The 16,924-nt window shown below is 45.6% G+C and overlaps 1 protein-coding gene across 4 annotated transcripts in view; it reads right to left on the reverse strand.

Annotated features, from left to right (window-relative positions):
• NBN (nibrin) overlaps window positions 1–16,924 on the reverse strand; it is a 43,828-nt gene that overhangs the window by 11,640 nt on the left and 15,264 nt on the right. For all 4 annotated transcript variants that reach the window (XM_044293504.1, XM_044293503.1, XM_044293505.1 and 1 more), the window contains exons 11-14: window positions 13,811–14,294; window positions 6,216–6,296; window positions 1,185–1,340; window positions 230–343 (exon numbers count right to left, since the gene is read on the reverse strand). In XM_044293504.1, the coding sequence (XP_044149439.1) occupies window positions 230–343; window positions 1,185–1,340; window positions 6,216–6,296; window positions 13,811–14,294 (835 nt within the window). The remainder of the gene's footprint in view (window positions 1–229; window positions 344–1,184; window positions 1,341–6,215; window positions 6,297–13,810; window positions 14,295–16,924) is intronic.

The raw sequence follows: 16,924 nt of genomic DNA on the forward strand, positions 1-16,924 counted from the left end.
GGACTAGGAACGATGGCCAGCACGGATGTATCCAGCGACTGAGGGTGCCCGTTTCTAAACACATTATCTTATCTCCTGTACCCGCACACATTGTTGCGGCTGGCACTGCAGTACATAAACCCATCACAAAATAAAGCTATATTTGAAGGATCCACAAAAGGACCATAAATAAGTGAGTAACAGGTCTGTGTAACTTCTGCTTTTCTATTTCCCCTTTTACACCCCTCACCTCCATTTCCTGGCGCAGCCACTGTTCTAGCTCCGAGTTCTTCTTCCTGTCATGTGCAATTAGATCAGAGCCTCCAATGATGTGAGGAAAGCCTCCAGCTCCTGGATATGTTATCTGTTAACATGGAGGATATTTCTATATGAGGTATCTAGACACAAGCAAACAGCATACTCCTACCTATATGGACTCAAGCCTGGGTCCAGCATGTCACACATGAAATGTCATCCAACAGCTAAAAAGCTTCTACACTGTAAACTCCTTTTTATTAGTCGTGTCCTCAACAAAAAGAAAGGGGAGAGAAAAGAAGGAAGCAGAGAGAAGAGAGAAAATAAAAAGAGAAGAAGGAAAGAGAGGAAGGATAGAGAGGAGGGAAAGAAGAGAGAAAAGGGAGACAGAGAAGAGAGAAAAAAAGAGGAAGGAAAGAGAAGAGGGAAAGAAGATAGAAGAAAAAGGGAGAGAGAGAAGAGAGGAGAGAGAGAGAGGAGAGAGAGAGAGGAGGAGGAGAGAGAGAGAGAAGAGAGAGAGAGAGAAGAAGAGAGAGAGAGAGAGAGAGAGAGAGAGAGAAGAAGAGAGAGAGAGAAGAGAGAGAGAGAGAGAGAGAGAGAGAGAAGAGAGAAGAGAGAGAGAGAGAGAGAGAGAGAGAGAGAGAGAGAGAGAGAGAGAGAGAGAGAGAGAGAGAGAGAGAGACAGGGGGAAAGGAAAGACAAAGGAAAGAGAGGGAGAACACAGACAGACTAGAGCTAACAGATGAGGCGCTGTACTTGGCTTTCCCGAATAATGTTTTTTGGTTTGGTACACCAGGTTCCCTTACTGCCAAGGAGAACTTTTCTTTCTGCGGATGTCCCCTTAAACATGCGGGACAGGCATGGATAAGCTGGATTCATAGTTGTGCACCAATACTACAATAAAAGCACACGGCAGATGATAAATCCCATTAGCGTCTTCACATTATTACCTTCCTGAACTTCTTAAAATTAACCCCATTCTCTTGATTGTCTTTGATGGTCTCACTGTGTCTTGCTGGCCGACTAACAACTAAAGATCGGAACTCCAATGCCAGGAGTCTACTCGGGAGCCCATCATCATTTTCTTGTTTTGGTCGGAAAGGCATCTAAAACAAGAGAGCACAAGATGTGGTAGAGGAGAAGTATGTACCGGTAAATGTGCTGTGCAGAGTGCCTAAGGCAGGGATGGTCAACTTGAGGCTCTCCAGCTGTTGCAAAACTACAACTCCCAGCATGCCCAGACTGCCTCCAGCTATCAGCCTACAGCAGGGCATGGTGGGAGTTGTAGTTTTACAACAGCTGGAGAGCCGCAGGTTGGCCATGCCTGGCCTAAGGGAACACCTAAGGGGAATGTGTCATCGGAAGATGATCTATTGTTTAGATCTCATTTTTATGTTAAATATATATTTCTTCATTTTTGGCGATTTTTGTTTTAATTTTCAATCTAATTATCTATATTTAACGGGAATCCGTCACCAGCGACCTCCCTATCAAACAGTTTGCATACAGACATAGCAGTGGATCACCCAATTACAACAGTGTTGATCCAAGGCAAAGTAGGCCTTTGGTGCAATAAGGGTGTCACCATTGCTCCACCCCTTCCTCACTGCTTTGCCGCTCCCTGGCACTGTCAATCAAAGCAGCCAGGGAGGTACTGGTCACAGAAAGGAGTGGAGCTTGGGCGCAACAAGAGCAACGGTGATGCCAACATTGCACCAGAGGGCTAATTTGCATATTAAGAGTATCAGAACTCAGGAATGGCACCTCGGATCAACAAAATTAAAAAATAATTTTAAATATGTGTCTAGGTATACAGGTGGATAGGGAGGTCACTGGTGACACATTCCCATAAAGAAATATACTAAAACCATGCAGTTTTCACACTGGCCACCATGTTGAGACTTCCTGTTCTGTACAGATAAGGCTACTTTCACATCCGCGCTTTGCCTTTCCCATGACGGATCTCAATAGCGGGGGGACGCTTCCATTTTGTCCCCTTTCATTGTCAATGGGGACAAAACTGAACTAACAAAGCTGAATGCTGCGAAACGCATTCCATTCCGTTTGGTTGCATCCCTATCGCGGACAGAATAGCGTCTGCGATGTGGTGCGGAGCAAGACGGATCCATTTCTTTTGTGTCCAAGAGCCGCCCCCCCTTTGACTTACACTGGTTTTAGAGACTGATCCGTCATGGCTGTTTTAGAGATAATACAACTGGATCCGTTCATAACGGATGCAGACGGTTGTATTAATATGACAGAAGCGTCTTTGCTGATCCATGGCGGCTGGTGTGAAAGTAGCCTGACTTGTCAGGAGACATTGCATTATCATCACAGCCAGGTTTACAATGACATATGTCACCTCTGTATAGATAACACAGAAGTCACAATAGGCGATATCACCGCTAAGGCTACTTTCACACTGGCGTTTTGGTTTTCCGTTTGTGAGATCCGTTCAGGGCTCTCACAAGCGGTCCAAAACGGATCAGTTTGCATTCTGAATGGAAAAGGATCTGCTCAGAATGCATCAGTTCAGTCTCCATTCCGCTATGGAGACGGACACCAAAACGCTGCCTGCGTCTGATGAAACTGAGCCAAACGGATCCGTTCTGACACACAATGGTGTTCAAGACGCATCCGTCTTGGCTGTGTTAAAAGATAATACAAATGGATCCGTTCTGAACGGATCCAGACGGTTGTATTATCTGAACGGATCCGTCTATGACACAAAACGTGAGTGTGAAAGTAGCCTTATCCCCTCTCTCCTGACCTCTGCACAGAGCATGACTCGAAAACTCCTCCATCTAAAGGTCACCTCCAATCTATTGTGTCTATGGCCCATACGGCTGCTCTTATAGAACTGGCAGTCTTGACATATTTTCCGCCTAGTGGCGAGTGTGAAAACAGCAGGATTTTAGACTTTTTTTTTTTTTTTTTAAAAGGCATCTGTCAGCAGATTTGTCCCTATGACACTGGCTAAGCTGTTACATTTGCGCTTGGCAGCTGAAGGGATCTGTGTTGGTCCCATGTTCATATGTGCCCACATTGCTGAGCAAAATGATGTTTTACTATATTCAAATGAGCCTCTAGGAGCAACGGGGGCGTTACCATTACACCTAGAGGCCCTGCACCCTCTGCACTTTGACAGGGCCAGGTAGTGTAAACGTCACCATGCCTGGCTCTGACAATCAAAATGCATAGAGAGGACCGGCACTCACTATGGTAATGGAGTATTTTAATGGTCACATACAGGAGGCAAGTGACGCTTTTCGGCTACTATGAGCCTTTCTCAAAGAGTGTGGCATTTGCAGAAAGAGCAGAGCCTCTAGGTGTAATGGCAACGCCCCCGTTGCTCCTAGAGGCTCATTTGCATATATACAGTACAGACCAAAAGTTTAGACACACCTCATTCAAAGAGTTTTCTTTATTTTCAGGACTATGAAAATTGTAGATTCACACTGAAGGCATCAAAACAATGAATTAACACATTTGGAATTATATACATAACAAAAAAAAGTGTGAAACAACTGAAAATATGTCATATTCTAGGTTCTTCAAAGTAGCCACCTTTTGCTTTGATTACTGCTTTGCACACTCTTGGCATTCTCTTGATGAGCTCCAAGAGGTAGTCACCTGAAATGGTCTTCCAACAGTCTTGAAGGAGTTCCCAGAGATGCTTAGCACTTGTTGGCCCTTTTGCCTTCACTCTGCGGTCCAGCTCACCCCAAACCATCTCGATTGGGTTCAGGTCCGGTGACTGTGGAGGCCAGGTCATCTGGCGCCGCACCCCATCACTCTCCTTCATGGTCAAATAGCCCTTACACAGCCTGGAGGTGTGTTTGGGGTCATTGTCCTGTTGAAAAATAAATGATGGTCCAACTAAACGCAAACCGGATGGAATAGCATGCCGCTGCAAGATGCTGTGGTAGCCATGCTGGTTCAGTATGACTTCAATTTTGAATAAATCCCCAACAGTGTCACCAGCAAAGCACCCCCACACCATCACACCTCCTCCTCCATGCTTCACGGTGGGAACCAGGCATGTAGAGTCCATCCATTCACCTTTTCTGCGTCGCACAAAGACACGGTGGTTGGAACCAAAGATCTCAAATTTGGACTCATCAGACCAAAGCACAGATTTCCACTGGTCTAAAGTCCATTCCTTGTGTTCTTTAGCCCAAACAAGTCTCTTCTGCTTGTCGCCTGTCCTTAGCAGTGGTTTCCTAGCAGATATTCTACCATGAAGGCCTGATTCACACAGTCTCCTCTTAACAGTTGTTCTAGAGATGTGTCTGCTGCTAGAACTCTGTGTGGCATTGACCTGGTCTCTAATCTGAGCTGCTGTTAACCTGCGATTTCTGAGGCTGGTGACTCGGATGAACTTATCCTCCGCAGCAGAGGTGACTCTTGGTCTTCCTTTCCTGCGGCGGTCCGCATGTGAGCCAGTTTCTTTGTAGCGCTTGATGGTTTTTGTGACTGCACTTGGGGACACTTTCAAAGTTTTCCCAATTTTTCGGACTGACTGACCTTCATTTCTTAAAGTAATGATGGCCACTCGTTTTTCTTTACTTAGCTGCTTTTTTCTTGCCATAATACAAATTCTAACAGTCTATTCAGTAGGACTATCAGCTGTGTATCCACCTGACTTCTCCTCAACGCAACTGATGGTCCCAACCCCATTTATAAGGCAAGAAATCCCACTTATTAGGCTAGGTCTACACAACGACATTTGTTGCGCGACATTTTGTTGCACTAATGTCGCGCGACAATTTTTATAATGGCAGTCTATGGTGTCGCACTGCAACATGCGACATGTTGCGACTGCGACGCGACAGTCGCAGAAAAATCCATCTTGAACCTAGCCTTAAACCTGACAGGGCACACCTGTGAAGTGAAAACCATTTCAGGTGACTACCTCTTGAAGCTCATCAAGAGAATGCCAAGAGTGTGCAAAGCAGTAATCAAAGCAAAAGGTGGCTACTTTGAAGAACCTAGAATATGACATATTTTCAGTTGTTTCACACTTTTTTGTTATGTATATAATTCCACATGTGTTAATTCATAGTTTTGATGCCTTCAGTGTGAATCTACAATTTTCATAGTCATGAAAATAAGGAAAACTCTTTGAATGAGAAGGTGTGTCCAAACGTTTGGTCTGTACTGTAAATATAAAAATCTTTTCTCTCAACAATGCAGGCACATATGTACATGGGACCAACACAGATGCCTTCAGCTGCCAAGAGCGCACATGTAACAAGTCAGCCAGTGTCATAGGTACAGATCTGCTGACAGATGCCTTATAAATATAGATAGGGACAGAGGGGGGGGGGGGGGGGGGGGGGGGGGAATATCACCCAAAATTTGAAAAAATAAATAAATAAAATTTTAAAATATGTCTAACATAAAAAGAGGATCTAAGCAACAGGTCATTTTCTGATGAACCTATCTTTCTAGATATGTCACCTGTATCTCCATAATTGTAGGTTTCCTTGCGCTCAGCTCCAGCAGAGGTACTGCTCTTTTAGGCCCTCATTGTGCCTGCTTCTAACGATCTAGCAGAAGGTTTACATGTCTGGCCACACTAAGTTTATAGGTTTGGGCTGGAAGCCTCCAGTAAAGGTAATCTCCAGCCAGAAACTGAAAACTCGCTTTTAGCTGGAAATGCCATGTCTTCCTCCACAGGCCCAGCTATAATGCATGTAGGGCGTGAGGGTCCAGTTCCTTGGGTTGTCCCCCCTGGTAGCGATTAAGGCTGGGGACATCACGCCTAGTATAATATTACATTCTGTAAATGGAGTATACATAATCCCCCAGGGGTATGGTTATGGAAATTCCAGGATCGCTGACAGTAACAAGACAGCCTCTGCCAACTCACCCACCAATCCTGCCCAACTGCAGGCCGGGGGTCCTAACCAACACAGGGAAACCCGTGCACCACATTATGATAGGTTCTCATTAAAAACAGTAGAGGGGGTGATTACTTTTGCTTCTTCATGCTGAGATATAGGTTCCTGTTTGATGTCTGGCTCAGTCTTTATTGTCTGGACACCCGCTGCTGGCACCTACAGAAAAAAAAAAAAAAAACACAAGACACGTAACATATCTGTATGGTGGCAACATCAGCCTGCTTCCCGGCGGGCGAATACATGCAAGGAATTTACAATTAGAGGGAAGTAAAATCCACAATATTAACTGAAAATAATTAATCCTCTGAAGCAACGATACAAACACTGCAGGAATGTCGAGCTCTATTCAGGTCGGTGGAGCCTGTGAACACGGGCGCGCTCCGGAAAATCACGCAGTATTCGGTATGTGACTAAAGACAGACCTCGTAATCTAGTTAACCCTTCAGCAGTGACAAAATCCCGTTTAAATACGATAGTAAAGAGCCGACTAGCGCTTTTTCCAAATGCGCCAGGTTACCACAAACCGAGCCGTCTCTATTAGGGTACCAGCAGATTTTGTGCAGATTTCTGTGCGTTTCCACACCAAAAACTGCATGTGTTACTTGTGGTTTTTGCTGCAGCTCTCAGATCTATTGAAAAGGGTGAAATCCGCACCAAAAATTGCACGGACGAACAAGGCAAGATGTGCATGTGATTTGTCCAATCTCATACACTTTGCTGGTACTGCATTACACTGTGGTTTTTCCGTGCAAGTATCTGCGCAGAAAAACAGCACGTGATCCTCACCCTGTGCAGGTGCCTGTAAAGCGCATCTGTCAGCAGTTTTGTACCTATGGCACTGGCTGACCTGTTACATGTGCGCTTGGCAGCTGAAGGCATCCGTGTTGGTCCCATGTTCATATGTGTCCACATTACTGAGGAAAACGATGTTGTAATATATGCAAATGAGCCTCTAGGAGCAATGGGGGCGTCGCCATTACACCTAGAGGCTCTGCTCTTTCTGCAAATACCGCGCCATCACCACTTTGATTGACAAGGCCAGGCAGTGAAAATGACATCACATCAGGCCCTGCCAATCAAAGTGCAGAGAGTGCAGCAGTTGCAGAGAGAGCAGGGCCTTTAAGTGTAACGGCAACGCACCCGTTGCTCCTAGAGGCTCATTTGCATAGGAAAACATTCTTTTTCTCAGCAGTGCGGGCACATAAGACCAACATGGGACCAACACAGATGCCTTCAGCTGCCAAGCGCACATGTAACAGATCAGACAGTGTCATAGGTCATTTCAATGCGTCTGTGTACATGAGTACAATGCGTTTCATGCATCAGTTCTGCGTTGTGTGAACAATGCAGCATGTTCTATATTCTGCGTTTTTCACGCAGTCCTGGCCCCATAGAAGTGAATGGGGCTTCAGTGATAAACACATTGCATCCGGAAGCCAGTGTGGGTACAATGCGTTTTTCACTGATGGTTGCTCGGAGATGTTGTTTGTAAACCTTCAGTTTTTTATCACTGGGAAGCAACTGAACGCAATCGCAGACAAAACTGACTGAACTTGCTTGCAAGATGGTGCGAGTTTCACTGAACGCATCCAGAGCCAATCCGCACCTGCTTCCATATGCAATGTGTTTTACACTGAAGCCCCATTCACTTCTATGGGGCCAGGGCTGCGTGAAAAACTCAGAATATAGAACATGCTGCATTTTTCACACAACGCAGAAATTATGCGTGAAAAAAAAAAACGCTCATGTACACAGACCCATTGAAATGAATCGGTCAGGATTCAGTGCGGGTATAGCACCCACATTGCACCCGCGCGGAAAAGTAGCTCAAATAAAAGGGGCCTTAACGCTATATGCATGGTATCCGTATTATGGGCACACAGACACTAAAGCCCGTCGTTAGACCGGCTGTATAGACCTGCAGCAGATTTATCACAGGGCCCGGGCTGGATGATACATGTGGCGCAGGGAGACACGTTCTTTGACACTTTACCAACTACTCTTTGGCTTAATTTGAGAGAGATTTTTGCATCAGAATTGTGGGGCAGTTTTGGTGCAAAATGGTGTTTCAGCTAAGGCTACTTTCACACTTGCGTTCGGAGAGGATCCGTCTGGTATTTGTACAGACGGATCCGCTCCTATAATGCAGACGATGGGATCCGTTCAGACGGAACCGTCTGCATTATATTTTACTAAAAAAGTCTAAGTACAATTTGTATTCAGACGGATCCGTCCAGACTTTACATTGAAAGTCAATGGGGGGCGGATCTGTTTGAAAAATGCACCATATTGTGTCACCTTCGAACGGATTCGTCCCCCTTGACTTCCATTGTAACTCTGGACGGATCCGTTTGCCTCCGCACGGCCAGGCGGACACCCGAACGCTGCAAGCAGCGGACAGACGGTGCCAGACTGATGCATTCTGAGCGGATCCGCATCCACTCAGAATGCATTAGGGCTGGACGGATCCATTTGGGGCCGCTTGTGAGAGCCTTCAAACGGAACTCACAAGCAGAGCCCCAAACGCTAGTGTGAAAGTAGCCTTAGGGTCCATTCACACGTCTGTAACTGTTTTGCGGTCCGCAAATTGCGGATGCGCAAAACACGGACATCGGCCATTTACGGTCAAATTTTTGCGGACCGCACATGGCCGGCACTATAATAGAAGTGCCTTTTCTTGTCAGTGGCTGCGGAAAAGAATAGGACATGTTCTATTTTTTTGCGGGGCCGCGGAACGGAAGTGCGGATGCGGACAGCACACCGTGTGCTATCCGCATCTTTTGCAGCCCCATTGAAAATTAACACATTCCGCGGAACGGACCCTAAGGCTACTTTCACACTTGTGTTGTTAATTCCAGTATTGAGAGCCGGCAGAGGATCTCAATAAAGGAATTAAATGGATCCGTTCTGATTTTGCACATTAGGATCCACCCCATTCCTCCTCATATTCTACATTGCATGCCTGTAAGGCCTCATGCACACGACCATTCATTCTTTTGCAGTCCGCAAACTGCGGATCCGCAAAAAACTGAAGCCGTCCGTGTGCCTTCCGCAATTTGCGGAACGGAACTGGCGGACCATTGTAGAAATGCCTATTCTTGTCCTATTCTTTGTGGGGTCACGGAACGGAGCCACGGATGCAGACAGCACACAGAGTGCTGTCCACATCATTTGCAGCCCCATTGAAGTGAATGGGTCCGCACCCGAGCCGCAAAAACTGCGGCTTAGATTCGGACCCGAAAAAACTGTCGTGTGCATGAGGCCTAAAGATAATGAACCAGCAGAGAGTGTTGGGAGATATAAGATCAGCTTACTGAACAAGGGTTACTACTGTGGTAAGTCCCATGTGGTAGTCGAAGAGACTGGTTAAGAACATGAATGTGTGCAAGTACCATGGGTCTACTGAATAGTGCAGGCAGAGCTAAACTAGAAAAAAATCTTAAAGGGGTTCTCCAGACTATAGATATTGATGACCCATCCTTAGGATGGAGGTCCGACACCCAGCACCACCACTGATCAGTTGTTTCGGCCTGCCGTGTATGTAGCTGGAAGCAGACAGCGCCATACAACCGGTAGTGGCCATCCCAGGGTACTGCAGAACAGCTGCCACTCACTCAGGGGGAGCCAAGCTTCTGTACGCTGGCACAAGGGTGCACAGACTGGCATGGTCCGCCCATGGTGCACCGAGCGGCTCATTCGCATATGGTTTAAAAGCCAAAGGAAGCAACTAATCACTAAGCGAAAGCCGTCATAACATTCAGCTGATAAACAGTGAGTTTCCTGGGGGCAACACCCACTTGTTATTACATATTAAATGGTATTTTGAAAAATATTTAGGGCGACCTAAAAAAAAACTGATTCTGTAAAGCAAAAACGTGCATGGACCCCAAGACAGCAAAGGGATCTCAGGCGTTTACTGCAGCCGGTGACCATTATAGAAAGATACAAGGACAAAGTCTATGAGCTGGCCCCACAATAATAGACAGCATGCCCGCCGCCGTAAACACATAACTCCAATCTGCTGATGTGAGAATAGCCGCCCTCCTGGGTTCATGGCCCTCTGCGGCCATTGCTCTGGTAACCGGCATACCTTTGCAAACAGATTCTTTTCATTAGGAAACAAGTTTAATCATTTTATTTTTGTGCGGATGTGTGTGACTGACAAAATGTGACACCGCAACAAAGGCTGACGGCCACAGTCGGCAGAGCGCCGGGGAGACGGCGTCACCCACCCGGCCTCCCATGTCACACACAGTACTAAACTATTCAGCAGCAGGAAAATCACCAGAGCTGGGAATTCACATTTTCTCCTAAAATTAAACAAATGAAGGTCATTTCCTACTGAAACCTCTTAAGAACCTGTCCACCTACACTAAAAAGAGGGGATATGGCTTCCATATGTTGCAGTCAGGACTCGGACAGGCCTAGCACCGCAGATGGATGGACAGCGGGACACAAGCACCGAAACAAATACATCAATGCAATTCAAAATTAATTTTGACACTCAGGCTACTTTTACACCAGCGCTTTCCCTTTCCGCTATTGCGATCCGTCGTAAGATCTCAATAGCGGAGGGAAAACGCTTCAGTTTTGTCCCCATTCATTGTCATTGGCGACAAAACTGAACTGAACTGAAGGGAACGGAGCGCACCAGAATACATTCCGTTCCTTTTTATTGCGTTCCCTTGACGCACACAAAAGCGCTGCAAGCAGTGTTTTTAAATGCGTCCTGGGATGCGGAGCAAGACGGATCCGGCATGACTCACAATGTAAGTCAATGGTGACGGATCAGTTTTCTCTGACACAAAATAAAACGGATCTGTCCCCTACTGACTTACAGTACAGTCGTTTTAGAGATGGATCCGCCTTGGCTATGTTAAAGATAATAAAACCGGATCTGCGGACCGGATGCAGGACGGTTGTATTACCACGACGGATCCAGCAAAAACACTGGTGTAAAAGGAGCTTTATCAAACTGCGATTTTGTGTCCATTTCGCAGATGTCAGGGAAGCTCCTGGAGCAAACTGACCCATAAAAATGGAAGCCACAGAGTAGCACCCGTCCCACAAGCAGCACAGCAAAAACAAAAAACATGTACCGCAGGGGTCAGCAACCTTTGGCACTCCAGCTGTTGTGAAACTACAACTCCCAGCATGCTGGGAGTTCAGAGAACAGCCAAACAAGTGTGCATGATGGCAGATGTAGTTTCACAACACCTGGTGTGCCGGAGGTCGCTGATCCCTGGTGTAAGGCATGATTTTACCGGATGTCTCGGTATGGAATAGCGCAGTCCTGTGCGGTGTCAATACCTGAATCAAACATGTTTGTCGCTCCCTGCTTTATAGGACATATGGAATAGTTTTACTAATATTATGATGAAGCCTTTGAGGTCTTTGTAGCTAGTAAGGCCTCTTTTTTACACGAGCGTGACGGATTAGGTCCGGATGCGTTCAGGGAAACTCGCACCATTTGGAAGTAAGTTCAGTCAGTTTTGTCTGCGATTGCGTTCAGTTTTTTCTGTGTGGGGGCAATCCATTTTGACGTGTTTTTCACGCGTGTGATAAAAAACTGAAGGTTTGCAAACATCATTTCTTAGCAACCATCAGTGAAAAGTTGCTGTGTTTTTCACGTAACACAGAACTGATGCGTGAAAGAAAACACTCAGGTACACAGACCCATTGAAATGAATCATGAGTCAGGATTCAGTTCACGCATCGCACTGGACCAGAAAACTCGCTCGTATGAAAGGGACCTAAGGGTGCAATTTTGGGATTGCATGCTGTTCCCTCTAAGCTGTGCAATACAGAGCATGATCGAATAAATATGAACGTACAGCAGCCTAATAATTACCTAGGAAGCAGGCTGGTATACAGGATCACATGGCATTCAGTATAATACTATTAAACAGCACCAATGTCTGGCTCAGGGAAGGTTACTGTCTGCATCCCTGGTGGTCTAGGGAAGTGAAGGGGTCATTGACAGCTTCTCTGGTGGTCTAGCAAAGTGAAGGGGTCATTGTCAATACTCCTGGAAAATGCTGAGTGGATTGCACCGAGGGTGGGCCCAAGCCACTCCTCGCATTTTTGCTCCTCCTGCTTCCTCTGCCAGCAGCTCCCCCTCCTTAATTGAGAAGGACAGCAAGATACAGTAACATGGTCCTGTCTATCAGGAAAATGAAGGAGGGGCTGGCAGAGGAAGAAGGAAGAATGGCTTGGGCCCTCCATGCACTTCACTGCTCAATCGCATATGGATTAAAAGTACTTTTTCAAAAGGTATCATTACATTCATCTGAATGAGCCTTAAAAGGCATTGCGCCTGGATTAACAGTGAATTTCCTGGTAAATGATTCTCTTGAATTCCAATATCTTTGCTTATCTATGACATGAACGCCTCATGCACACGACCGATGTTTCATTCCGTGTCCGTTGTTCCGTTTTTGAGATTTTCTGCGGACCCATTGACTTTGAAAACTCAGCTAATGCACCGTTTGTCATCCGCGTTCATGATCCGTGGTTCCAGTCCGTCCAAAAAATATAACCTGTCCTATTTTTTTCACGGAAAACGGTTTGTGGACCCATTCAAGTCAATGGGTCCGTGAAAAAACGCGGAGGCACACAAGATTGTCATCCGCGTCCGCGCGTCCGTTTTTTTCCTATCATTTGCATGGCAAACTTGACTTAGACTTTTTTTTTACTTTCCTTCATGTCTGGTGATCCTCCAAAAATAAAGGAAGACACACGGAAACAAAAACGGAAACAGATCACAGAACAACGGAACCCCGTTTTGCGGAACGGAACACAACAACAGTTGTGTGCATGAGGCCTAAGACTTTTAATTTAAAAGGGTCCATGGCAGAGAAATGGTTCATTTTTAGAGCCCTGGTGGAGAGCAGTGCAAAGGTTACTGCTGCATACCCAGGGTCCAGTGGTTACTTGCTTCTCCAAGCTCCAGTGTTGTCCTGGTTGTAACAGGAGGCTGAACACCGATTGTTTAGCTTCCCGTTTCCTCCCTGCACTAGACTAGAGGGAGGAGCTAGAGAGAACTGTGAAGCTGTAACTGTGCGGCTGAACAGTTCTCTCTAGGATCGAGAGCTCTCTACCCAATCATTAAGGGGAGGGTTGAGAGAGTCTGCGTAGCTGAGGGAACAGTAACTTAAATCCAGTGATCACGATTTTACCTTTGGTAGAACCTGAAAAATAGTGCAGGAAAACCATAACAATCACAAGCTCCTAAAATGGGAGTAAATGACCAAACGCACTCTTTCAAGTTTAGTATTTTGTCCTCTTCCAAGCAAAAGTCAGCCATACACATGAAATAACTGATGGCCGAACACTTGTTTGGCTTGATGGCTATTTCTCCTGACTCCACTATACACAAGAATGGTCTGTTCAGCCTAGTGTGTGCATTTTCAATTGGGAGAGGGGGATAAGCAGCTTGAGTGCCTTATCTCCTGCATGAACCTGGCTAGCAGAAATCCAACAAGCCCAGTCCCTCATTATCGGACATCTCAGCACCCATATGCAAGAACTCCAAGACCAAGATCCATAAAACCCTGGTCAGAAAACACTTCTGTAACCACTTCACTGTCAATGACCCCCCTTTGTGACTTCCATATGCTTTTATAAGGAAATTTTCCTCATGTACAATACCTTAAATCTTCAGGACTTACTGTGGCTCTCTCTTTTTTGTCCAAGGTTTCCATGTTAAAGTCATCCTCAAAGTCTTCCCCAAAGTCTTCTCCAAAGTCGTCTTCAAAGTCTTCAGTAGTTTCCACGCGAGGCCTTTTCACTTGGCTGACATTGCTTTTAGTGTTTTTTTTATCTTTTATCTCATCACCACTTTTATCCTCATTTTCTAAGTCAGACTCCTCCACCACATCCTCAGGCTCCTTCCTCTTCTTCATGAAGGAGTCCTTTGATTGACTGGTTACTGTTGTGTCCATCTTATCCTGACTATATGCTCTATCAAGTCTCCCACCAGAAGGACCAACTGTCTCTATAGGCAGATTGGTATCCAGGTCATTAATGGGGGCTGTATCTGCAGTTTTCTGTTTTGGGGGCACATTTTCCTTTGTTGGATGAGAACATTGAGAAGTCACTTTCTCCAGTCTACACAATTTGACAGTAGAAGTTTCTCCTTCTTCTTCTCTCTCTCTTTAAAAGGTACAGAGAAATCTAATGAAAAAAAGAACTAATAGGGTGCATTACGGTATCTGTTATGTGCAAGGAAACATCCTGGAAATGCATTTTGCCAGGACTGTATAAATATTGGCTTAAACTCTCATTATGACTAATATATCACAGATTCATGCCAAGAGCACAATGTGTACACAGTATAAACATGAACTCAATTTAAGGTTATTCCAGATGTGCCAAAGATTTCTATCTGTCTTGCCTTTGAATACATCGATCATCAGGGCCGCCTAAGCCCTCCTCAGCCAGGTAAGTAATGATCTGTCGCTCCCAGAGTAAATTAATACCAGGGTCATCAAGTAGTTATGTACCTGGCTGGTGACCACAGGTATCCTCCTGATCCCTGAATCCAACTGTATTGTCATCCTGAAGCAACTGGAGTAGAAAGACAGAACATGGCAGCTGGTGCCGGCCACCACAGAGGGGCAGCTTCTGAGGAGGTACAGGGTAGCCTACGAAAAAGTAGCCCACTTCCAGGGGGTGGGGTGGATATTGTGCCCTAAAATGGTATTGCTCGCCCTGCCTACTTGTGTTGCCCTGACTTCTGTCAATTTGTACCCTCCTACAACATGGGGCCACTTAGTTGTTTTTTTTCCAGGGCCACTTTATGTTCCCAGTTCCCTGTCCGCGATGAGCCCCTTTTGGTCGCTAATACTTGTGCAAAATGACATGACCGTATATCCTCCATTTAAACAGTCTAGGAAAGATGAGCTGTAACATTTACAGGGCTGTGATGAGGCAACGCTTGTGATCACACAATTTTCACTTATTTTTAAAGGGGAAGTACTGAACATTTTTAGAATATATTTTTAAGGTTGGCTGTCTATTAACAAGCGAGTCAGCCATCGGTGACAACACCGGATCTGTACAGTGTGTACACATTTGCTTATTTTTTTCCCTAGCTGCTAGGGAAAGGAAGTTGTAGCTGAGACACAGCCCTAGACCATAGCTTAAGGAGTCCTGCACACGAACGTGTGCGCCCCCGTGGTAGTGCACGAACACCGTCCGTGGGGCAGCTGCAGCGGATCGCAGACCCATTCACTTTAATGGGTCCGCGATCCGGCCGTTCCGCAAAAAGATAGGACACGGGACGAAACCCCACGGAAGCTCTCCGTAGTGCTTCCGTACGGTTACGTTCCGCACCTCCGGAAATCCCGCGCCCTCGCCGCTCCACTCACTGCATTGCCCATTATGGGCAGAGGAACAGGGACTTTCAATGCGCATGCGCCAGCCTGCGCAACTCGATCAAGCAGGCAGAGGTACAGGATTTCTGACGGAGAGGAGGAGGTAATCAGATTAAACAAGGGTGGGCCTGAGGGGTGAAAGAGGAGGGGTTCGGTAAGCAAAGTGCAGAGGGGCCTGGGCGCCGGCCGCATGAACGCCGCCCCTGGGGGCCTTCAGCACCTAATTACCATATGGTATAAAAGTGTTTTTTGGAGCAAATCGGCATTGGACTGCAATTTGAAAGGTATCATAGTAATCTGGGGAATGTGATGGAGAACCTGATCTGAGTGGTCTGTAATGGTCATATTTGGTGAAAGACTCCCTTTAAAGGGAAAGTGTCTTCAGAAAATAACCTATTGTTTAAATCATATTTTATGTCAAACATATTTAAAAAAAAAAATTTCATGTCATTATATTTAAATGGATTGCCTCTAGGATATGCCCCCCAATGTATGATGGGTGTGGGTCTCACCTCCGGGACCCATATATCTAGAACAGGAGCCCGCAAAGTGAAGGAAGGTGGAGCGCGCATGTGTGGCTGCCCTCCATTAATATCTTTGGGAATGCCGAAGATAGACGAGCACTGGCTTGACTATGTCCGTCAGCCCCATAGAAGTGAATGGAACGGTGGCCGTGCTGTGCGCGTCCTTATTTATTTCTATGGGACTGCATGAGCCCTTACTTTGTGGGACTGGTTCTAGAGATAGGTGCAGGTCCCAGAGTTGGGACCCGCACCGATCAGACATTTGGGGGCATAGCCTAGAGATATGCCTCCAATATATGAGATGGGCCAACCCCTTTAACCTCCTAACAGTCACATTAAAATTGGAAATATTTTTTATTATAGATCTTTTATATGTGTCTGAATTAAATCTTGTTGGTATTCGGGACAGAATTGCATTTTAACCCTTTAGTGACAAAATTAATTTAGGCTTAAGGACCAGTAACTTTTTCCCCCTTTGTGTTCCAGCAGTCATATTTTATTTTTATTTTTTATTCAAAAAATGTTTTATTTTATTTTGTGGGATTAGTTGTAGGTTTTTTTTAGGAACCATTTTGGGGTATATATAGTGTATTAAATAATTTTTATTAATTTATTTGTAGGGGGAAAGATATAAAACTGAAATTTTTACAAATTTTTTGTGGAATTAATTTACGGCGTCCACTGTGCAGTATCAATAAAATAACTTTATTATGTCAGTCACTACAATGATAATAATGCCCCATTTCTATATATTATTTTACCTTTCCTCCTGCAGCCTGTCAGCTCTGCAACTGCTCGGCCTCCTACTCCAGACTAATGGGGGGGGGGGGGGGGGGCTACTTTAGCTGCTGCTATCTCTGGATAGGTAGCAGCTAGAGATATG

This window comes from Bufo gargarizans, chromosome 5 (genome assembly GCF_014858855.1).
Source record: "Bufo gargarizans isolate SCDJY-AF-19 chromosome 5, ASM1485885v1, whole genome shotgun sequence".
NCBI lineage: Eukaryota > Metazoa > Chordata > Amphibia > Anura > Bufonidae > Bufo > Bufo gargarizans.